Source organism: Diadema antillarum, unplaced genomic scaffold (genome assembly GCF_040938485.1).
Source record: "Diadema antillarum isolate AM-2024a unplaced genomic scaffold, OU_Dant_1.0 scf00000139, whole genome shotgun sequence".
NCBI lineage: Eukaryota > Metazoa > Echinodermata > Echinoidea > Diadematoida > Diadematidae > Diadema > Diadema antillarum.
Genome location: NW_027271028.1, coordinates 51,757 through 76,587, shown reverse-complemented (window position 1 = coordinate 76,587; position 24,831 = coordinate 51,757). Strand labels below are relative to the sequence as shown.

The 24,831-nt window shown below is 39.1% G+C and overlaps 1 protein-coding gene across 1 annotated transcript in view; it reads right to left on the bottom strand.

The window, feature by feature from the left end:
* LOC139721186 (DNA ligase 4-like) overlaps nucleotides 1-24,831 on the bottom strand; it is a 57,313-nt gene that overhangs the window by 13,785 nt on the left and 18,697 nt on the right. The window contains exons 6-16 of the mRNA XM_071632513.1: nucleotides 19,066-19,158; nucleotides 18,225-18,329; nucleotides 14,730-14,836; nucleotides 11,906-11,986; nucleotides 10,900-10,965; nucleotides 9,800-9,846; nucleotides 6,239-6,335; nucleotides 5,316-5,375; nucleotides 3,161-3,261; nucleotides 2,028-2,119; nucleotides 1,439-1,534 (exon numbers count right to left, since the gene is read on the bottom strand). Of these exons, the coding sequence (XP_071488614.1) occupies nucleotides 1,439-1,534; nucleotides 2,028-2,119; nucleotides 3,161-3,261; nucleotides 5,316-5,375; nucleotides 6,239-6,335; nucleotides 9,800-9,846; nucleotides 10,900-10,965; nucleotides 11,906-11,986; nucleotides 14,730-14,836; nucleotides 18,225-18,329; nucleotides 19,066-19,158 (945 nt within the window). The remainder of the gene's footprint in view (nucleotides 1-1,438; nucleotides 1,535-2,027; nucleotides 2,120-3,160; nucleotides 3,262-5,315; nucleotides 5,376-6,238; nucleotides 6,336-9,799; nucleotides 9,847-10,899; nucleotides 10,966-11,905; nucleotides 11,987-14,729; nucleotides 14,837-18,224; nucleotides 18,330-19,065; nucleotides 19,159-24,831) is intronic.

Sequence of the window (24,831 nt, the reverse complement as noted above, 5' to 3'; positions counted from 1 at the left end):
TACTATTATCTTCATCTTTTTCTACTTTTCCTTCCTTTTCTCCTTCTTTGTATTGTCACTAGCATTATTGCAACTATTATCATAATCTTCATTATCGGCACTATAAACATCACTGCTTTTACAGTACTTGCTGATTTAATAGAAAAAATGCATAATAAAAAACGACAGTAGTCCAAACAGTATATTATTCAGTTTTCCCATGGTGCCTATGTCATGAGTGAATATGGACATGCTATATGCCATATAAGCATTGCTAATAAGCCAGTTCGTAATTAGCTCATGTGCACGTTGGTACAAATGTGACCCTGCACCTCAAAACAAACAAAAAGTCGCCAGACATGAATTTTTAGTTAAAACCATATTCTGAAAGAGCAGAATTTAAGCTTTAAAATGATGTATAACTCAAATCAAATGGACTCTCCTAACCTATCTAAATATTGGAAAGAAAGCACAAACTCAGGGAAAGTGTGAACTGAGAAAAGAGGCTCTGAAGTACAGTGTCTATTCAAGCGCTTAATCTTTACCAAAAGCGTGCTGGCTGTGCGATGAATGGGACAAAAAACAGGAAGTAAACCACCAGAGTAACAACAATGAAGGGATTACTAGATTAAACTGAAATTAAGCATGCCTCATTAACACATTCTGTCCATAATTGATGCCAACTTTCAAAGCAGTAGCACTATCTTCTCAAAAGTTATTAGAGTTGAAAGTGAAGAGTGTGGACAAGGTTTTTCAGAAATGAAAAAGGGATTCTAAAGACACACCTAATCACACTATTCTACCAAAAATGTTCCAGATAAACTGCTAAAAAGACACACTTTCCTGCCCGTTTTATGATACCAAATTTTAGCATAATGTAAAAGAAGACCCGCTCTTTCAAAAAATATGAAAAAGTCAAGTTCGGCTAGGTTGACCCATTTCACTTATTTTCAGTCCTCACACAAAATCAGTGTGTGCGACTTTATGTTCGTTTTGAGGTGCACGGTCACAAATGACCTTTCTATTTTCTTAGTTGGTTAGGCACTTCACTCATATTGATATTCAAAGCAGCATAGTGCGTATCGGTAAGTTTGTCCGGCGTAACAATTTATGGAATTCGTGTTAAACAAAGAATGATCTTGCATAGCGAGACCAGGTGGACAGAATGGTCCTTCAAACAACCCTCAGGGAAGCATCCATTTCTTTGTTTTGTATCGAATACATGTACATTAAAAAACGCTGAAAATTGTATTGTCAAATACCAGGTTTGCAATCAGGTGGATGCGATGGCAAGTATCATGTACAAGGATTGCATGAATAATAATTACAGTTATATATGACAGAATATGCTTATCTCCGTGAGTTTTAAAACCATCATGCATTTTGGTACCAGTGACCTTTTTCTGCTCATGCACAAAGTAGAACTACGAACTGGCTTATTATAATCATCATTTATTACCTTGCAGAAGGAATAGAATGTCTTGGGATGTTCTCCCTCCCTGATTGGAGGTACTGCCACAGCCAGCAGGAAGTGGGAAATCATTTGAGCCCTGACCTGGGTCACGAGAGAGAGAGAGAGAGAGAGAGAGAGAGAGAGAGAGAGAGCACAGGTCAAATGAGGGTCAAACTAGGGTCAAGCTAGGGTCAAGCTAGGGTCAAACAAGGGTCAAACTAGGGTTTTCAAATGACTGAGATATCCAAAAAAGTGATAATAATAAAAGGCAACAGGCTACGCCTTTTATTAGGATCTCTTTATTTCACCTTGTTTTTTGGATATCTCAGCCATTTAATAATAATAATGATAATAATAATAATGGAGTCTTGTAATGCGCCATGTCTGTCACACAGTGGCACTCATGGCGCAGAAAGGCAAGATTGATTTTCATCAAATAAACTTTTGATACCCCTAAGAATTGCATGCTCTTTGACTAATCTCATGGAGTGGTTTCTGAATATCTCGCAAAATGTTAAAAGCAGAATCCTCACCTCAACCAGTACTGTGCAGTCCCTTTAAATCATTTATGTTTGAATACACTCTATGTCCTCACCCCTTTGCCAAAGTATCCTCCGACAACAAGCAGGTCGAGTTCATCCATGAGGTTATCAACATACTCTGGTTTGATTTTCAGCCAGCCACTTCCTGAAAGAAACACGAAAGCAAAACCTTTTGAGTCTCTTTTAAAACAATTTTGTTTGCCCTCAGAGCATACATGTACATGTACATACATCATACAGTGGAAATGAAAGATTTAATCTATGCCAGGTGTTTGCATTGAAATATTTTCATTTTCAAAAGCCATGTTATGATATGATAGCTGTAACAAAACAGAGCTTTGTTTTGATGATGAAATTAGATCCTAATTAAAGCAATTTGACTCCTGCACAGCTAACTGGGAAGCCAAGGAGTACACCATGTATGATGGTATGTGTAGAGACAAACGAGTAGGGAAAAGGAAACATGAACAAGACAACAACAGACAAGAATGACAGGACATCCAACATGACAGGAAGACACAGATAAAAATTAGTGGAGGTTAACCCACTGAAGATGGTCTGATTTTGCTACAACAGGCATTTCCCATACACACTTGCCCGAGTTTACTCCAGACTCGTCCTCAACAGGTTAACCTGTTGAGGGCAAGCTGATTTTGCATTTTTTATGGACACCTGCTCATGTATACTTAGGACTAGTCTTAAACGGGTTAAAGAAAAGTTTTCTGGCACAAGAAGCACAGAATACTGTACAGGTAGACGCCATATATTTAGCGAGTCTAAATTTTTCGCGAATCGGGGACTTCCCGACAATTTCGTGAGTGGTTAAATTCCCGATCGTGGAGTACTATACTGAATGGAGAAATGTATATGTGTGCGTCACATTCATATCGGGATCAGAGTCATTATTTTTGCATGTCTTTAATTTTGCGAATAGCACCCGACTCGCAAAATTCATGAAACTAAAAACCTGAAATATTTGGCGTGTACAGTAACAAACAAGACATGTGAACAGAAAACACACAAAAGAGATACTGGATAAGAGAAGCTTAAGACAACAATGAAACAGAAAGACAGAGAACAAGGTAAAGGAGACACAAGGCAGGAGACATGGCCACACAACACTATGGAGAACAAAGACAAGTAGATAAAAACTGTAAATATTATACATGGGACTAAGGAGGGATACCTTTTCTCTTGTCTGGTCTGTACGTGGACTCTGGATGTTTGATCAGAATTCCTTCCTCCCGCTTATCAATGGCCTCATTCAGTGCCTCCACAACTTCAGTCCTGATATGGGGACACAAAAAATTAAGCAAGTCATAATGATACATCTAACTGCACAATGGTGATGATGATGATGAAAATAGATTAAACTAGAAATGTCGCTATGGCGACTGGTATGCCTCCGCCATAATGCATGATTCTCCTAATAGGTCTAGATAGTACATGTGGACAATGTGTGATTACATTTTCACAAAACTGGCAAAATACTGAAATGACAAGTTTGTCACAAATGTGTTGAATGTTCTCCTTCCTTGACCTTGGTTTAATTGGATGAATAGGAGAGCATATATTTGGGGATTTAAGGACTTTAACTTGACTTTGACCCATTCATACATTTATGCATTGAGTAATTTTCATGGTACCGGTATGGAAAAAAAGTGCAATTTCTGTACTGAATAGTAAATTGTTACCATGTTCATCTGGCCTTTGACCCTAAAATTCATAAGATAATCACTTTCAGGTAGAACATGCATAAATATGCAGTAAGTTCCACGATAAATTGAGCCACTTCCGAGATATGGAGGAAAAAGTTAGTTCAGCACTTTCACTTGATCTTTGACCTTTTGACCTTTGAGGCAAAAAAAAAAAGAAAAAAAAAACTCTCCAGAGAATTTCTATTAGGTTACACATGCATACACCAAGTGTAAAAAAAAAAAAATAATAATCCTGCTGGCATTGCATGAACATGAGGGAAATAGTAAAATTTTGAAGTGTTGCACTTGACCTTTGACCCCTGACCTTTGACCCCATGAACCCTACATTCTCTAGATAATCACTGCCAGTCAGTACATGTATATACTATATTCCATGAAGATACCTTGAACAATTTTCCAATTTACAGAAAAAAAAAGAAGTTTTAATACTTTTACTCGACCTTTTGACCTTTGACCTTTGACCTCATGACCCAAACTTTCACCAGAGAATCTAAATTGGGTAATACATGTATGCACTAAGTTTCAAGAAAATATCTTCAGGCATTGCATAGATGTGGTGGAAATAGTGAAATTTTATGTATTTGACCTTGACCTTTTGACCTTTGACCTTGAGCACGTGCACCCAAAAGTTGATAGGCACAACTTCACCCCCTAATACACATACATGCCAAGTTTCATTAGGATACCTCAACAGCTTTTGATAGTTACCTTGTCCACAAAATTCATTACGGACGGACGGAAAGACGGACGGACGGACGGACGGACGGACGGAAGGACGGACGGACGGACAACCCGAAAACATAATGCCTCCCGCGCCACTTCGTGGCGGAGGCATAACAACAGTGATGATAATAGTATACAGCATGTATTTCTTCTTCTTCTTCTTCTTCATCTTTTTCTTCTTCTTATCATCATTATACAATACAATACAATATTGGTATTTATATAGCGCTCTTACAAATAATGCAAATGTATCACAGCGCTTCACAAATCCATCTTACACTTGGGAGGTAGGAGAAAAGGAAAAAAAAAGTACAACAGACAAGGAAAAAAAAGATACATAATGAATCAATATTCAGTTATTGAAAAGGAAAGTCTTCAACGATTTCTGGAACACTGGCAAAGATGGTGATTCCCTGATACTTTGAGGGAGTTGATTCCATAGGCGTGGGGCATCTGCCGAGAAGGATCTGTCTCCTGTCCAAGTGAGAGTCCTAGGAACAGACAGCCGGGTTGGGTCTTGGCCTGACCACAAACCTTGTCTTTCAGATTGGTGACATGAAAGTAGATTCAGGAGGTAAGATGGAGCACAATTCTGAAGGCATTTGTACGTGATTGACAGGATTTTGTAGGCGATTCGCTTTTGCACAGGGAGCCAGTGTAATTGCTGAAGAAGAGGAGAGGCATGGTCACGCTTTTTGGCTAGAAAAATGATGAGTATTATGAATGATGAAAATGATGATTATTATAATGATAAAAATTATGATTATTAATGTTGTTGTTATTATTATTATTATCATTATAATTATAACTATCATCACCATCATTATCATCATTATTGTTATTGTTATCATTATCATCATTATTATTATCATCATTAGCATCATTATTTGCTCTTCTTACTTTGTAGATGCCTCCCTCCTGCTCACCAGTGCAATCCTTCCCTCGATGACATCAAACACCCTGAACACACAGACAAACAGACAAACAAATACATAGTAGACAGACAGACACAGAAACTGAACAGATTAAATTTAAGCTGTCATACTCCAGACTAAAGATTTTTACCAACAATTCACACTTAAATAAATCGCAATCATGTTTTTTTTTTTTGTTTTTTTTTGTTTTGTTTTTTTGGGGGGGTTTGCTGGAAGGTCTATGTCAAAAAGTTACAGGACATGATGATGAATGTGCAAATTTATATCAATGTACATGTACACTACACAAAATTCTTGAAACAACTGAATCTCTAATCAATGAATTTTGTACTTTGAAATTGATTTTCGTAAGGCAAAGTCTAGTGATCGATACTATTTGTCGAGATGGTTACCATTCCCCATGAAATGTAAAATAAAAGCTACATTGAGAAGACTGAATTGAATAATTTTAGTTACAATTGTATTTTACACATAAATAACATCATTCTTGTGTGAGGATCTTCTGATGTAAAGAAAAACTCCACTCACTCTATGTCCACATCAACTGCCATACATTCAGTTAATTTACATCAAACTGAAAAGTGAAGTTTCATTATACACTGTAGCCTACTGGGGAAAAAATATAATGTTATGGAGTTCAAAGATATCATTGTTTCAATAAAACATGAATAGTTGTTACCATCACATGAAAAATGTAACAAGTGAATCATGCCAAATCCTTTAAAGTCTCCCACTGGCCTGCATCCAAGTCTTCACAAAGGTTCCTTTGAAACAAGAAATTTTAAAAGGAATAGACTTTGCCCTTCCCATTTCATAGGGGGGGGGGGGGGGTAAATCATGAGCTAGAATTACTGTGACAATGACAGCCGACATAATACACCACCTTACTTTGGTAGGTAGGCTAGTCTTTCTTTGAGGGGACGGTTGGCTAGTTTGCAATCATTCACAAGCAGGACATCGAAGACGGCATAGCAGACCTGTACGTCTGGGGGGGGGGGGGGGGGAATAAAACAAAGTTTACATATACAATGCATAATTCTAAAGTGCATTCACACCTGATGAAGTTCCCAAGGGCGCACTTACTGATTAGGAAGTCATAAATCACTGAAACTCGGCTTTTCAATGACAAATAAATTTGTAAATCTGTTGAACTTCACTTCCCTAAACCTACCATATAAATGGTAAGAAAGCCTGGCATCCATCAGGTATTATGTAAAACACGATATTTTCGCAGCAAGAAATTTTCGCAAATTGGAGGCGACGGCCTTTTTTTGCATCATTGAATATTCGCAGGTTGCCTCTAACATTCATTGCATATAGTGTACACAAGAACTTTCACATGCATTTTAATTTTGCAAATCTTAGCTATCGCAAAATTCGTGAAATTAAAATGCATGCAAACATTCCTCGTTTTACAGTAAACATCATTTTGAGAAGATGGACTCTAAAGTTTGGATATATCTGGCAAGCAGATGATTTGGTATGTACAGTGTAAGCTCGCTAGGCCAATTCAAAAACACTGTAACAACATGCTCTAGACAAAATTGAACAATTTTGCATTTCAAAGTATTCTTGTTCTCTTTGATATTTAGACAGGAGGTAGGTGATTATGTAATACTTTTGCTTGTTTAAAGGGATGGCTAGTAACTGATCAGTGGGAATCAGTGGGAATGCTGGGCGATTGTGGAATTCATTTAACCCTAACCAGGCCGGGCTTTTTTGGGTGTTCTGTGACCGGGGAGGGGTTGATTCAACCCCCCCTTGAGATCTCGGCCGTTGATCGCGCAATCGCCATGAAATTTGGCATGTGCATTACCTGTGGCGTAATCTACCAGGCTATTAAAAAAGAAATGGAAATTTTCGTCAAAATAATTAATTATGCTAATATATGCATAAAATCATACATTTTGCTCTAAATCAGAAATTAAAACTCCTAGAATCCTAATTTTTGGTGAAAACATTCTTTGTAGCATTCCTAACAAAGTACTTTAAAAAAAAGTTCGGTATCAAAATCATTTTCTTATGTATTGTATTGTTTTATGAACTTCTTATGTATTTCTTTGTTTTTTCGACCTTTTGTTTTATCACTTTTTTCCGCAAAATTTATGACAGAACCTATTTTAAGCTTAATTATGCTAAATTCAATTAGTTTCAGTCTATGAAAGTGAAAATAATCATATCTTTATGAATAAGAAAAGAAAACTCCATTTGCATAGACTTTATACACAAAATCACGGTTTTGAGCCATTTTCGGTCTGACAGGCATGTATAAAACGTTATGCAGCGTCGTAACGGTATGCGCGATTTTTGCGAAAATGGTGTCAAAAGATGTGCGAGACTTGAAAGTAAAAAGTCAGCGAACGGCGCGGTCAAAAAATTTCGCGCGGCGGAGTAGTCGCGAAAAATGTCGAGGGGGGGGTTGATTCAACCCCCCCCCCCCCGGCCTTTTTAGGGTTAAGAGTACATGATTATATATCTATTGTTGTGTGAAAGTTATTTGCTTCAGAATGGTCTCATATTCAAGTGATGTGCAGTTTAATGGTTCCAGGCTAGCATGCCTGTACAGTGACGGGGCATTAAACAGCACATTACTTGAATATGAGACCGTTCTGAAGCAAATAATTTTCACACAAAAATAGATACATAATGTACTCCTAAATGAATCCCACAGGGATTGGAATAATCATCCCCCAGCATTCCCACTGATTCCCACTGAGCAGTATACTAGCCATCCCCTTTAACCTGTTGAGGACGAGTCCCAAGTATACTCGGGCAGGTGTCTATGGAAAATGTGTGTTGGAGCAAAAACAGTCCTTCCTCAATGGGTTAAGAAACCTTAAATTAGTGGAAAACTAAGCAAAGAAAATGTGATTCTATCGGGATTTGAACCCGAGACCTCCAGATTGTTGGCACGGTCTTCTCCCGACTTTTCCCATCATGATCACCTTATCTGACATTGTATTTTACAGCCATAAGGTATGAAACTTGATCGAAGCAACACGACAATGGGTCACATCCATACACACCAGCTACCGGTAGGAGTTACGCACAAGCTTTAATCATAGGGTGCATTCGAGCGCTCTACAGCAAACAAAAGTGAACTGTACCATGCTGTGCAAGATTTGGAGCGTTGAAGCACTCTGTTGAAAAAGCATACCTCACAAGTTATTTTTAGATGAGGTCACACATTTCATAGCAACCATTCACCTGGAACGTCTTAACTACTTACAGATGTCCAGAACAAAGAGAATTATGTCTTTGCAACATGATGCATGTTCAGGTTATGTGCATTCTTTATGTGCAAACTTTTGGTACCCTTTTGGAGCACATCATCAGGAAGTGGTCCTCTTTTGACTTGGTTCGATGTGTTACTGTATGCGCCATATATTTAGCGAGTCTAAATTTTCACGAATTGGGAATTCCCGATGATTTCCCAAGCGGTTAAATACACGATCGTGGAGTCTTGTATTGAACGGAGAAATGTACATATGTACTACGTCACATCCATTTGGGGATCACAGTCAATATTTTTGTGTCTTTAACTTCGCAAATAGCACCCAACTCGCAAAATTCGCGAAAATAAAAACCTCACAAAATATTTGGCATATCGTCGCTGGGGTGACAAGACCTTGTACAAATGTATCTGCAATTTTGGTAAAAATGACTTTTTTGGATTAATGGTCAGATAATCAGTTAAATGATGTCCTGTCCAAATCCTAGATGTCTTACCCCCAAAATGAAGCCACCACGACATGTCAAAGGAATGTCTATCCCATTGGATACAGTGCTTTGGCTACCATGTTTTTTTGCTCTCCTGAACATTTGACATTTTGTAGATACGAGGTCTTGTCGCCCCACCAGCGATATACAAGTACACTATAGAAGCGTTTGAGCACTCCTCTGGCAAGGCTTTGGTATGGTTCCATTTGCTTTAGGAGAGCGCTCGAACGCACCCATAGAACACACAGCTTTTTCAATTCCACAAAACATTTCCACAAAGGGTGAAACATTTCAACTAAATTTCAAATGAAAACTGATTGTGCGTAATAGAGAATACAGGTACAATATTAACACCAGGATGCATCACATTGATGTAGAATTTGGAACAAAGCTCTCAACTTTGCTACGCCTATAATTTGGCACTGTTTATCATTCAACACAATATCCATGATAGAAGTTATCCTCCCAGTATCTGTATTTGAAATTCAAGGCCCTCTATACTATAACAATCTACCAGTTTGTGACAGATGAGTACACAGGCAAATAATTCAATTTCTGAGGTGGGTTTGCATTTGAAAATGAAGTCCCATTCTTGACGCACACAATTGGCCACTGGTGCTACAGGGGAAGGAAACCTAAGAAACGAATCTCTGTTTCTTATGTCCTTACTGTGCCTTGTATACACATGAATGCGCCAGGTAGACTTTGAGGAAAAAAGTCACATCTTACCTTCATCATCTCGCAGGTTCTTGATGTCAAAGTTTTCTCCCTTCGATCTGGGGAATTTGTACAGCAATACGATCGTAATGTTTATCTTTTATTCTCTATTAAAGCCTCATCTGACATTTCAAAGTACAGAGACAAAAAATAAAAAACAAATTCTTCACAAAGAACCATAAAGTAATCTTGGCTCACTGTGAACTGAGTCTAACTCAGCTGTTTGCACTTTGTAGATCTAAGCATATGACAGTACATCATTATGCTGACTGATCATATGAAGTATTGTCTGATAAGCTTGGATATTAAGAATTCATTTTTATCCAAGACTAAATTATTCATGGTCTGTTTGCAGCATGGACTTTAGTGAGTACCATTACATGTACATGTACAAAATGTATACCAATGCAACTTATGAAGTCAACTTTTTACTTTGATGAGATATGACTGTGAATTAAATCACAAAGCCAAACAACCAAAGCAAATTAACAATCTTTATCCATCGTTCCTCCCAATAAATATGAAATGATGATCAACACTCTGCTTCTCTCAAGAAACCTGGTATGAATCAATGACATGACACTTGATAGATACTGTTATGATCACCTATAATAGATTACCAAAGAAAAACAAACAATGTACAAACAAACAATAACAACCATAGGGCCTACAGTCAAAATGTAGGAGTGGCGACTTTAAAGCCCACCGCACACTATAAGTTTTAATAGACCAGTCGTACGACCTTAAGACTGGATAGAAGTGTGACGTCACCAGCCTTGCCAGTTTCCAGTCGTACGACTAGGTATTAGTGCAAGTTGCAGAGATTTGACATGTTGAATTTCCACGACCGGTCATGGGCTTTCAGCCAATCAAGATGCAGTATTATGCAAAGAGCATAGAAGCACACGCAATGCGCACTACGTGCGTTACCATTATTTTCATGTAATAATCATTGGTAAAATGCACTGAAGCTAAAACAGTCATAAGCCTAGTGTAGTCTGATCGTATAGTGTGCATTGCCAGGTCGTGCAACTGGGTCTCATGGTCTTTAAAGGTTTTATACTCATGAGTTGTATAGTGTGCGGCGGGCTTTAGTTGTACCAGATACTCACATGTATTCATTGGTGTCTGGATTATAAGCACACATCTCCCCATCCAGAATACAGGTGTGGATGTTGCTATGACCAAGCAAACAGGACAAAAAAATGATATAATTTGATGAATACTTCATGAGGAATATGATAAGCGACAATTCCACAGCTTGTCATGGATAGGAACTAAAAACTTAAAGAAATGCAGCAATATTAGTAGGACAAATCAGTGAAGTTTGGCAAAAATCTTGACAACCCATTCAAAAGTTATGAATTTTTAAAGTTTTGGTGCCGCCATAGCTCAATGAGAAGACTACAAAATGTCATGGTGTACAGGTAGGTGATTCCGACTTTTCCTCAGAATGACAAAACTTGAAACTTCTTCATGATGGAGGGTACGGGGGATACCATAGATTTCCAGTGACTTTATTCAGACCCCCCAAAATTCCATCTGTTATTCCTGGTACAAAAGGGGATCACATGGGGTGAGCCGGATCATACACGATGTTAGGAGACATTAATCTTTAACCATGCAAAGTTGCCTTAAGTTTGCAAAAGGGCTCTACAACCTTTAAGTCAACAAAAGATTGTGTTGAGTGCAACAGTGTAGAAGAAACAAGAAATCTGAATACAGAAAGGTACATGTATTGTTTACCATTGGGAGCAGTTATTTAAAAAAAAAGACCAACCCAATGAGTTATCACATTTGATGCTTGTGTGTAGGTCAGTTGTATCCTACCACATAAAAGTATTGCAATAAAGCCTAAAATGTAAGGAGATACAAAAAATCACTACTTTTCTTCGATAAACTGTAACGGTAGTCACTTTAGTCTACAACTGTAGAAACAATTTTATTATAACTACAGATATTGTTCACATTTTGCATATTTAACAGTACTTGAATATACTGATTCAGATTTTTACATTGGTTGTTTCTATCCCGAAGTCACATTTTAGAACTATTTAAAAGCTCATAAGCTGGGGTTTTAGTTTCATCTGCAAATGGTAAATAGTGCTTTCAACAGACCTCTTGAAGCAGTTTGCTATGTAAGGAGTCAAGCTTCCCTCCATTGGGTTCTCTCCAAACGACGAGGAGTAGTCATGTGACCTGGATATGGCAAACAAAAATGCCTATTGACACGGTTTATTGCCACTTGGTCTAAAATCCAATGGTCTACAATTTTGTACATCCCAGTTCGTCTAACACCACTACAGCTAAACTCATTCGGTCTACTATCAATTTTGTCTAATGCCCATTTAGTGTAATCCTCATTAGGTCTATAATGCCAGGTTTGGCTAATTATCATTTCATCTGACTAGATGGTCCAACTGCGATTTTGTCTCCTTGGGTATTTTCCCATTTTGTCTATCAAATACTGTATACGCTATAATTTTCGCGTACATAAATTTTCGCGAATTGCCGCTGTCACACATTTTCGCGAGTGGTTAAATTCGCGATTGGGGGACCAGAGAAAATATGAAGTGGCAAAGAAAGTGTGAATTTTCAACTTACTAGCATATAAGAATGATACTAGTTATACACTGCATGAAAAAGACTTGCTAAACTCTGCGAACTAGTAAGTTAGAATTCAACATTTTTGAAGTGGTTAAGTCCATCGCGCTAGATTTCTGATGAGTGGTCCCCTTGCGATAATGGATTGGCTCTCTACAGTAGTCGTAAGTAGACGTGGACGTGCGTAAACAAGCTTAGCCAGTATGGTCTGTTCGGTAAGCCGTGACATAGTATTCCAGTACTGAAATGTTCGTATCATCAAGGCAAGGGATTCATTTTGGAAGGTAATATTTTCGCGTGTTGCTAATTTCGCGAATAGCTCCCGACTCGCGAAATTCGCGAAAATAAAACCCCCGCGAAATATATAGCATATACAGTACATTATGAACTGTGGGTATTAGACGAAATGGGCATAGCCTATTTGGAAGTACACCAACTGGTAATGAGGTTAAGTGACAATTGGACTAAATGGTCATTAGACAAACTGGTCATAGACAAAACATGATTAGACCATGTGGGTTTAGACTAACAGGCTATTAGACAAAGTGGGAGTAGACCAAGTGATAGATCACCATGAACACAATAATAGCATTATCAATCCTTTTTGGAAGGAGAAACTCCCTTTTCATATGATATATGGGTGTTTAAAACACTTAAAGATATGTACATTGTATGATACTTCACTTTCAAATTACTTTAACTCATTTATTATGCCACAGAGTTATTCTACAGCCTTTTCTGTTGTACACATGCACCAGCTCAGGCTGTATGTGACGTTTTGAAGGTGTTAATAGTATGGTGACGCTGAGCTCGGTACTATTTGATATTATTCCAACTCGACCACCAACATTTTTTTCCCCCTTCTCTCTGCTCCCTTCATCAAGATTTGTAATTTCTTTTTTTTCAAAAAAAAAAAAGTTTGATAAATAATACTGAAAAACCAAGAAATGTTCACATGCATTGTCATTTTGGAAATTTTGTGAGAGCAAAGATTTGCAAAATTAGAATGTATGGGAAAGTTCTTGCCCATACTACATGCACCGAATGTCAGAGGCAATTCACGAAAATTTTATGCCGCAAAAAAGGCTGTCGGATCCAATTCACAAAAATTTCATGCAACAAATATATTGTGTTTTACAGTATGCAAAGTCCATTCTTGATTAGCTCTCACCCCAGTTCTCCTAAAACAAAAAAACAAAAAACAAAAAAAAACACAATTTGACTGTGCTTTTGGTTATTAAACAAATTCCAAGAGGCAAAAGGCAAAAATTGTGTTGCACCAAAGATAAAGCACATTGTGCATGCTCTTTTCGGTGATATTTGCATTTAACATTTGCCAATGTAATCCAAGACTGACAACCCCATCCGCCCCCCCCCCCTCAAAAAAAAAAGAAAAAAAGAAATTAATGTATACCAGCTAGTGCGAAATTGATCAAACAAATGGCATCATGGTTAAAGAGTCAACAACAAAAGAGCCAGACAAAGTTCAACAACATTGCCTTTCATAGCTATGGCATCAATCATGACTTCTTTATTCATATCCAGAAATGAACATCTGCTGGTAATTTGACAACCATCCACACACCCAGCAACAACCACAAAGAGTTCGTGGTATTTTGTTTCAAGTACACTCCAAAAAGGTTCTGCATAGGGTCAGAGATTATGGCTTCTCCGTGAAATTTCGCTGGAGAGTTATGTCTGTCTCTCTGTCTATTTCTCTCTATCTGTCTGTCTGTCTGTCTATCTATCTGTCTGTCTGTCTGTCTGTCTGTCTATTTCTGTCTATTTGTCTCTCTGTCTGTCCGTCTGTCCATCTATCTATCTGTCTGTCTGTCTCTATTTCTGTCATTTGTCTGTCTGTCTGTCTGTCAAACTGTCTGTCTGTCTGTCCGTCTGTCTCTCTCTCTGTCTATTTCTGTCTATTTGTCTGTCTGTCTGTCTGTCTGTCTGTCTGTCCGTCTGTCTCTCTGTCTGTCTATTTCTGTCAATATGTCTGTCTGTCTGTCTGTTTATCTATTTGTATGTCTGTCTGTCTATTTCTGTCTCTCTGTCTGTCTGTCTGTCTCTCTGTCTGTCTATTTCTCTCTGTCTGTCTGTCTGTCTTGTCTGTCTGTCTGTCTGTCTAACTGTCTGTCTGTCTCTGTCTATTTCTGTCAATATGTCTGTCTGTCTTTCTCTCTCTCTGTCTGTTTACCTTTTTTTTCTGTCTGTCTGTCTATTTCTGTCTCTCTGTCTGACTATTTCTCTCTATCTGTCTGTCTGTCTATCTGTCTGTCTGTCTGTCTGTCAATCTGTCTGTCTGTCTGTCTGTCTGTCTGTGTGTCCTGGGGTCACTCACCGTCTGGAGAAGTACTTGTACTTGTCTCCCTCTTTGTGAAGCTGCATCCTCTCGCCGTCCAGTTTTGTCTCGATGTAGAAACCTTTGTGGTCCATCAGACGCTCCACCTGCCAAACACAAAACCATTTACTATATTGTACAGTGCACCCCTGTTTTAACGAGCACGGTTATACTGATATTCCGGTTACAACAAAGTAAAGATTAAGACAGCAACATCATCCACTCTTTGTTTTGTATTGTTTATCTATTCGGTTATTACAAAATTTTGATATAACGAAAGAAAACTGCTGGTCCCGAGGACTTCGTTATAACGGGAGTCCACAGTACATGAAGTCACACATTCCATCTCATTAGCTCTTGGGGTGGGGTATTTGTGTGTGGGCAGGAGATCGAAGGGGAGAGGGGATGGGGGAGGGAAGAGGGAGAGCCTGGGAGAGGGAGGGGTAGGGAGAGGGAGGGGTAGGGGCAGGGGAGGACAGGGAGGGGAAGGGGAGAGGAAGGAACATAAGGGGCAAATAGAAACTGTTACAACAGAGTGAAGTACATATGTACTTCATAAACCAAATGTTCTGTGTACAGACATTTTTTGAATGTCACATTTTTTAAAGTTAATTTCACAATTGACATATACTGTAAAAGTGGATATTTTCGCGTGACTGATTTTTTGTACTCTGCCCAATATGAAGAGTTTCGCGTGTTTTCAATTCCATGGAATCAAGACATCAACTACTGGAACATATGACAAGCAAAGATATTTGCATGATTTTACATGTATTTTTGCACCAGTTTCTAGCTGTGCAAAAATGCACGACAATTTCAACAAGGCGAATATTTCTACTTTTACAGTAGAAGACCTGCAATTCAAGAACCCAGTGGCTTTATTAATATGTGGACCACATGACTGAAACAAGAAAAAACAAGAGACCCGCGGGTCTAGCGCTCACCTGAGTATCGCAAGTTCACCTTTCACGCAGTCACTAATCTAAATTATTCACAGCTCTACCAAAATTTGACGAGGCATTCTCAAGTGGAAGATGAAAATGTACAATAAGGGCCCAATTTTTTCAAGATTCCTTAATTTGGGGGAATTGGGGCCCCCTGGGGCCCTCTGGGTGGGGCATGGTGCCCAGTTTGATAAATTGAGATCCTGACCACCTAGGGATGCTACCTGCCAAGTTTGACAAAAATCCATCATGAGGTTTTCAGGAAGAAGATGAAAATGTACAATTCAGGCCCCCATTTGGACCCTTCCAACCACCCCCCTCCCCCTACCCCCAAGAGGGGCACCCCTGGATCTCCTATGAACAAACTTGAAACTACAGTCATTAATGTACTCACTCATAGTATTATCTCAGCTCTATAACTTCTGATTCTAGAGAAGATTTTTAAAGATTCCTTCATTTGGGGGGTTTGGGCCCCCTGGGGGCCCCCTGGGCGGGGCATGGTGCCCATTTTAACAAATTGAGATCCTAACCCCCTAGGAATGCTACCTGCCAAGTTTGGTGAAAATGGGTCATGGGGTTCTCAAGAAGAAGATAAAAATGTACAATTTAGGCCCCATTAGGACCCCTCCTCACCCCCACCCCCCCCCCCCCCCCCCCTGGGTCCCAAGGGGGGCACCCCTGATTCTGCCATGAACAAACTTGAAACTACAGTCATCAATGTGCTAACTCAAATGTACAATAAGGGCCCAATTTTTTCAAGATTCCTTAATTTGGGGGAATTGGGGCCCCCTGGGGCCCTCTGGGTGGGGCATGGTGCCCAGTTTGATAAATTGAGATCCTGACCACCTAGGGATGCTACCTGCCAAGTTTGACAAAAATCCATCATGAGGTTTTCAGGAAGAAGATGAAAATGTACAATTCAGGCCCCCATTTGGACCCTTCCAACCACCCCCCTCCCCCTACCCCCAAGAGGGGCACCCCTGGATCTCCTATGAACAAACTTGAAACTACAGTCATTAATGTACTCACTCATAGTATTATCTCAGCTCTATAACTTCTGATTCTAGAGAAGATTTTTAAAGATTCCTTCATTTGGGGGGTTTGGGCCCCCTGGGGGCCCCCTGGGCGGGGCATGGTGCCCATTGTAACAAATTGAGATCCTGACCCCCTAGGAATGCTACCTGCCAAGTTTGGTGAAAATGGGTCATGGGGTTCTCAAGAAGAAGATAAAAATGTACAATTTAGGCCCATTAGGACCCCTCCTCACCCCCACCCCCCCCCCCCCCCCCCCCCCCCCGGGTCCCAAGGGGGGCACCCCTGATTCTGCCATGAACAAACTTGAAACTACAGTCATCAATGTGCTAACTCATAGTATTAACCTAGCTCTATCACTTCTGGTTCTAGAGAAGAAGGTTTTTGCGGATTCCTTAATTTTGGGGGGTTTGGGCCCCCTGGGGGCCCCCTGGGTGGGTCATGGTGCCCATTTTAATAAATGGAGTTCCTAACCCCCTAGGGATGCTACCTGCCAAGTTTGGTGAAAATGGGTCATGGAGTTCTCAAGAAGAAGATGAAAATGTACAATTTAGGCCCCATTAGAACCCTTCCCCACCCCCCTCCCCTGGGTCCCAAGGGGGGCACCCCTGATTCTGCCATGAACAAACTTGAAACTACAGTCATCAATGTACTAACTCATAGTATTAACTTCGCTCTATCACTTCTGGTTCTAGAGAAGAAGATTTTTACAGATTCCTTAATTTTGGGGGGTTTGGGCCCCCCTGGGGGCCCCCTGGGTGGGGCATGGTGCCCATTTTAACAAATTGAGTTCCTAACCCCCTAGGGATGCTACCTGCCAAGTTTGATGAAAATCGGTCATGGGGTTTTCAAGAAGAAGATGAAAAAGTAAAAAGTTTACGCACGACGCACGACGGACGACGGACGACGGACGACGGACGACGCACGACGCACGACGCACGACGCACGACGGACGCCGGACGAAGGGCGATCGCAATAGCTCACTTGAGCCTTTGGCTCAGGTGAGCTAAAAATTAGCAGACAATATCAGCTTTTTCTCTTTGTACATCAACATGGCTCCATTTTGCACGATGTAGTGTCACTGCATTTGATGTAAACCTTCAAAGTGTTGACAAATAAAGATTTTTAGGTTTAAGCCTGCTTTAGGGAGAGGAGACTTTTAGCTTTCAGATGATGCATACATGTATCTCATTATTAGATGTTCCCATCAACAAGAGAAGTGATTAATAGTTATTACCTTGAAAGAGGCTAATGAAGTGCATTAACCCATTTTTTATTGTGCATGCACCAAAATTGGATTTAAAGCTTACATCAACAGCTTTGCCAGCCGTCAGAGTTTAACACATTTCTGGTTGTCATCTAACAATAGGGTAATTATGGTTGTTCATGTAATTCCTCCCCATCGCTTTTCCTCCCCCTTTTTCAAAGCCAGAGAATATTTTTCTGATGTTCAAATTTGCTGAATGCAGAAACAGAATTCAATCAAGTGGCAACCGTGACTCAGCTGCACATGTTTTACCTGTGTAATTTTTCCTCTCTCCCCGAGCATTGGACTGAAGGGGCTGAAAACACTGATGGCAATCTCGTTCAGTCTCACTTTGGGGTCAGCAAGGTCAGTGCAAACCTGAAGAAGAAAAGAGAACAATGGTCAGTTGGTCACCAATGGCATGTGGTCAAATCTTCTAACACTTGAAATACATTCGCATTCAAACACTAAAGGATTTACTAAAATGTTTGGCCCCTTGATATGCATTCACATCCACGTGCGAACTACACAATGAATACATTATGTGTTTGCTAAAATTTCAGCGCAAGTTTCTAAACCTTCACTGAGAGTTTTCTACTTTCCATTCATGTCATGTGAAGAGATCATCAACACTATTATCAAATTGTCGCCTTAAGCTGGGTCTTGCTAAATCCAGGTACAAATGAAGAGTTCAGTTTCAAAAGGTACTACATCCATAATGTCAAGTTCTGAGAAAAACTCGAATTTTTAATTAATACTGCTCTCTGATTGGTCAATTTCCCATGATTATTGGAATGGATGTAAAACCTTTTGAAACTGAACTAAAATGCATGTAGTACCTTTCGAAACAGAACTGATTTTCTAAAGTTATTTTTTAATACTTTCTGGTTGGAAATTCAGCTTTTTGTTAGGATAAGTGCAAAGAGGTCCTAAAAATGAGTACATTAAGACCAAAAAGTGAATTTTGATGAAAAATGGATGTAGTACCTTTTGCAACTGAGCTCTTCAAATGCATCATCAGTGGAAGGGAATATTACTACAGTGATAAATAAGGAGTGTGAATCAACTACAATCTGTAATTCAAAGAAATAATAATGATAAGGGAAAGACTTGCCTTGGAGAGGCTGTTTGTAACATTGAAGAAATCTTCAGCATCAGGATGAAAAGTGCCAAGGATGGAAGACTGGCTCAGACCTATTTTCATTTCCTGGAGGAGGTATGAGTGAGAGAACATTCAAAGTCCAGTGTGAATGACAGTCGGTAGTCATGTGATCAAGTGTGAATGACTATAGACTGTAGTCACACAGCCCAGTGTGAATGGCGGTCAGATGTCACAGTCAAGTATGAATGGCAATCAGCATTCAAACAGTCCAATATGGATGATAGTCATTAGTCACACAGTCCAGTGCAAATGTGAATGATAGTACAGTCATACATGTAGTTAAAGGACAAGTTCACCTTCATAGACATGTGGGTTGAGTGAATGCAGCAATATTAGTAGAACACATCAGTGAGAGTTTGAGCAAAATCCGACAATCCGTTAAAAACTTATGAATTTCTGAAGTTTCTGCTCAGTCACGGCTGGATGCAAAGACTACTATAGCTTGTGATGTCACATGAGTACAACGATATAAAGAAAGAATAAAGAAAATTCAACATATTTCCATTTTTCTCGCATAACAAAAGAACACTCGACTTCTCTCTTTCAGAAGGCAGGCGGAATAATATTACCCTTAACATACGTCAGTAACAAGTCAAAGAAATGTGCACTTTATTCAAAAAGTAAAGTTTTGTGAAATTCTCTTTTTATTTTCCTTATATAGTTGTACACATGTGACATCATACACTGTAGTAGTCTTCTCTTCTAGCAGTGAATGCGCAGATATTTAAAATAATCATAACTATTGAACGGATTTTCCAATTTTCCTCAAACTTTCACTGATGTGTTCTACTAATATTGCTGCATTCTCTCAATCCTTATGTATATGAAGGTGGACTTGTCCTTTAAAAACTTAACCAGTATAAATACAACCATATGCATTATGATATACACCAAACACAGCATTCAGTAGATTTGAAAGGAGTGTTAATTGCCTAAAGCTTCAGACAAAAATCAGACTGAGTTTTAGATGTTACTCATGGAATCATCATCATCCATAACGAAAACAAAATCTTCAACTGGGTTGGTCATTCTCATAGGGCACACTGAGAATCTAAGGTCACACAAAATTTTAATTACCTCACAAACTCTTTGGCTTTAAACAATTCTCACAAGTTCATGAATCATATCTCGCTAATGCTACATGCTGATCCAGTTTCACTTACAATTGTAATACAAGGTAAATACCCATGGTAACTTTGTGAACATATTGACATTTGTGTGTTCGCTGACCTTTGGGACTACTGGTGATCATATATTTGCATGAATGTGCTTTATATACCACAGAGTGAAGTACAATAACAACTATATCATTTTGAGTAATGAAACAGCTTACACGTGAATATGATCAGACGCTTGCACTGTTGAGTGTCCCTATAGTTTTGTAAACCTTAAAAAGGAATTTCCCTCAAAGCATGGGGATTCAGCAAGTGCAGGAATATCAGTAGAACGCAAGAGGGAAATTCACGAAAATTAGAAATGTGTTCAACAGTTGGAATTTTCAAAGTCTTGGCAAGATCCATTGTGCCATCACTGCAACATGTAAATGGGAAGTCTACAGTGGCAGATGGGGGGGGGGGGCACCGCATGAAACCATTCTTGTCAGCAATTGCAGCTGCATGAAAAAATTGCACTTCAGCACTTTTGTTTAAATTGTTTTTCATTTATCTATTCATTTATTTATTTAATTTTGCTTGTCATCTGAGGAAACCCAGAAGTGGCACAAGAAATGAGAAAATTTGCACTTAAGCTTTTTGGTAAGAGAAAATACCTGTCAAGGATTTTCTTTCTTTTTTTTCTTCTTTTTTTGCTTGTTAGCTAATTAAACCAGGAAGTGGCACTAGAAATATAAACTACTTTGCACTGCCCCCCCCCCCCCCTTTACAGAATTCCTGGATCCGCCCCTGGCCTACATCAGTTGGTGATATTACAATAGTACATAAATATTGTAAAGGAAATTGAAAGTGATTCCACCGATTTTTCCAGCATTATGAAAGAGCACTTGACTTGCCTCCTTCAGAGGGCAGTTCCCTTGAAACATTTCCATATCAAGTGGAAGGATTGTCTATTTTCCATAAGAAATCAAATTTGTGGAATTTTATTATTTCCTTTCTGTTATAGCACTCTTGTGATATCAACTACTGCCAATGTCTTCCCATCCAGTTAAAGTGAGTACATCTGTTCCTCGTGGGATCCTGGCACATCAGGTTTCCATGGCAACAACTGACATATGGGAACCTGGTCGAGCGTATACCAGGATCCTATGACAACAACTGAAAGGGAACCTGGTATATCAGGTTCTCATGGTGACTACTGATATACGGGAACCTAGTATCCTGTGCCAGCAAATGATATATACAGAAATCTGGTACGTGTATACCAGGTTCTCAAAATGTAGACAAGAGTGTCTGCATTTGCGGCCTAAATTCATGTGTATTTGTGTTATACTGCCAAGGAAAATGGCTTTGATGGAAAGATTAAAGCTTCTTCTATCAATATCTGTATTCTTTCTGTATGAAAACTGCATATTGTATAATGGTATTATTTACCTTTTTTCCAACGTAGTGTATCTGCATGTATAATAGTATCAAGTACCTTTTTTCAAATGTAGTGTGCATTTGTTTTCCTATAAAATTCGTCTAAAGATGCCCATATGGCAATCAGGGCTGAGCTCAGTAGAATTTCAGTTTTGCTGAATAACAAGAGTTTGTGAGCCCATTAGCTATTCCATTATGAGCTCAATTCATACCTCGCTCCAGATCGATATTGTAACTGTTTGATGGCACATGAAGTTGAACATGGAGAGGGGATAAGTGTACTGCTTGACTGCTTTCACGTAGGCAGATTACCAATCTGTTTGTTCTCTGTCTACGGACAAAAAGAATCTCACTCAGGGGCATCGAAGGCTCGCAGAGAATTGTGAGAGGAATGGATTTGACAAAGGCTGTAGAATCCAGTCTCAGAGCTTTCGGCTGGTTTGTCAGAATTTCCTCAATCTTCACCTGTGTGTTATTACCCTTACACTTCCGCATTGACTAAATCCACAAAGTAACAGGTTTAGTTTTTGACCCTTTAAAAGCTGGTGGAGGTTGGGGGATTCATCTCCCTTTTTTTTCTTTCTGTGATCATTTCTGAACAGAGAAAAATGTGTCTTTCCTGACTTTTGAGCCTAGAGTTCTGCATGAACTACATCTTCTTATACTAAATGTTGAAAATTTGGATCAATGCTTAATGCTCCACTGGGCATTTTACAGTCAGGCTTGCTCCAAAAATGAAATTTCCCATGTGCATAACACATGAATTATCATGGAATGAGCGGAACTACATCTACATGTACACTACATACCATCCTTGATTATCACTCTTTTATGTTTGCACGCGTATGGAAGTCTGTCATGCAATTATGTAATCTTGTACTTCCCATGGAATATTTGTAGAAGTTCTTATTCATGTAAACGTCAAGGTTAGCTGGTCAAGGCCAAGAATGCCGTGAGTTGTACAAATGTACACTAATTTTGTCTGTTTTTTGGTGCTTTTCCCAAACAAATAACTACATGAGAAATTGCAAAGACAAAAAAAAGAAATACAAAAGAATTGAATTTTTTTAATAGTGTAGCCATTTTTCATGTTGTACAATGTTAGACCTTGGTGTATTAGTTTTTCTACAAAAAAAAACAAAACTTTATTCCCAAGGCACATGAGCATATTAGGCCCAAATACAATTTTGTTGCATAAATTTGCAAAACAAATTGTTAATGAAAAATTAATTCATTTTGGAAATTCAATTATCCAGTCTTGTAGAGTACATCCCATGCAATGTGCGTACAAAATTTGATGGCTGTCACATGCTTCATAGGCATGATCTGGGGGAGGGTTCCAATATAGCATAGCCGAAAAGAGCCCGGGCTAGTTAGGGCTGACAGACCAAACATTCAGCCATTCCATGGAATGCAGCTGCAACATTAACCCATTGAGGACAGACTGATTTTGCTACAACACGCATTTCCCACAACACGCATTTCCCATAGACACCTGCCAAAGTATACTTGGGACTCATCCTCAACGGGTTAAAGTATGTCTAAATGCTGTTGGCATGTCACTTGAACATACTTATCCATTACCTTTGGGGAAATAAATCGAACAGTATAATTCTACTTTGTCTTCTTTCCACGATGAGAATTACTCAACTGGAGTCGGATTCTATCAATATTTACTCTGAGTCTCTAAATAACTCAGACATGATTAGACCAGCAACTTTGCACTGGCTGGATTTAATGAGTACTTCAACCCTTAATGTGCTCCGTTTAACAACTGGCATTCACAGTGGAGTACTTTGTTTGCAAATAGGCACAGATATCTGGAAACTAAATGTCAATGAATACAGATTACCTAATCCCCCAAATCCCTATTATGTCACCACGGCCTTCCTATTGGACTGAGGCATGTTGCTACATGTGAGTGAGCTTGCTAAAGCTACAACTATGTCTAGTTTGGGATGGCCTACTGAATGCTGATAAAATGGTTACAGCTCGTTATTCCGAAGGTTCGTTATTCCGAAGATTCTTTATTCCGAAGGTTCGTTAATCCGAAAATGTGATGAGGTTTGTTATTCCGAAGGTTCATTAATCTGAAATTGAAATACGGTTCGTTATTCCGAAGGTTCATTAATCTGAAAATGAAACAAAGCTCGTTGTTCCGAAGGTTCATTACGGACCCTATATTACTTTGGATCAACGAACCTTCGGAATAGCGAACCCTATTTCATTTTCGGATTAACGAACCTTCGGAATAACGAACCATTGGAATAACGCCACAAATGTTCGGATTAACGAACCTTTTTTCATTTTCAGATCAACGAACCTCTAGGCATAGGGAATTTGTGTGTTTCGGATTAACGAACCTTCGGAATAAGCAACCTTCGAAATAACGAACCTTCGGAATAACGAACAGCACCCGATAAAACAGTTTGGCAAATTAAGCTAAGAGCCTGGACACATAAATGGAGAGTAAGACCTAAATGTGTACAAGAGAATTGATTAATGCTGCAATATTCATATAACACCATGCTAGAAAAGTGAGAATAAAAATGGTGAATTTTCTTTACATTAACTTTATATCATTATCCATACGTGACATAAAACAAGGCAAGTGCCGAATTGTGTCTCGCCCATTCGCATACAAGGAATTAATATTTTTTATAACTCCCAGAAGTTAATTGACCTGCTTATGACCTTTGACCTTGTGGTGACCTTCAACACCCCAAGGGACATTTACCATCCAAGTTTGGTCACAAACGGACAAAGGGATAAAAAAGTAATGAGCCATAACTGAAACGCGCCATAAAAACTTAACATTGGGCCCTAAAAATTTGTTGACTCCTTTCTGTGACCTTTGACCTTGTGATGACCTTTAACTCCCCAAGGGACATCTACCGTCCAAGTTTGGTCACAAACGGACATAGGGATCAAAAGTTATGAGCCACAATCAAAACGCGCCCTAAAAAAATAACATTGGGTCCTAAAAGTTTGTTGACCCCTGTATGTGACCTTTGACCTTGTGACGACCTTCACCTCCACAAGGGACATCTTCCATCCAAGTTTGGTCACAAACAGACAAAGGGATCAAAAGTTATGAGCCATAAACGAAATGCGCCCTAAAAACTTAACATTGGGCCCTAAAAGTTCGTTGACCCCTGTATGTGACCTTTGACCTTGTGGTAAC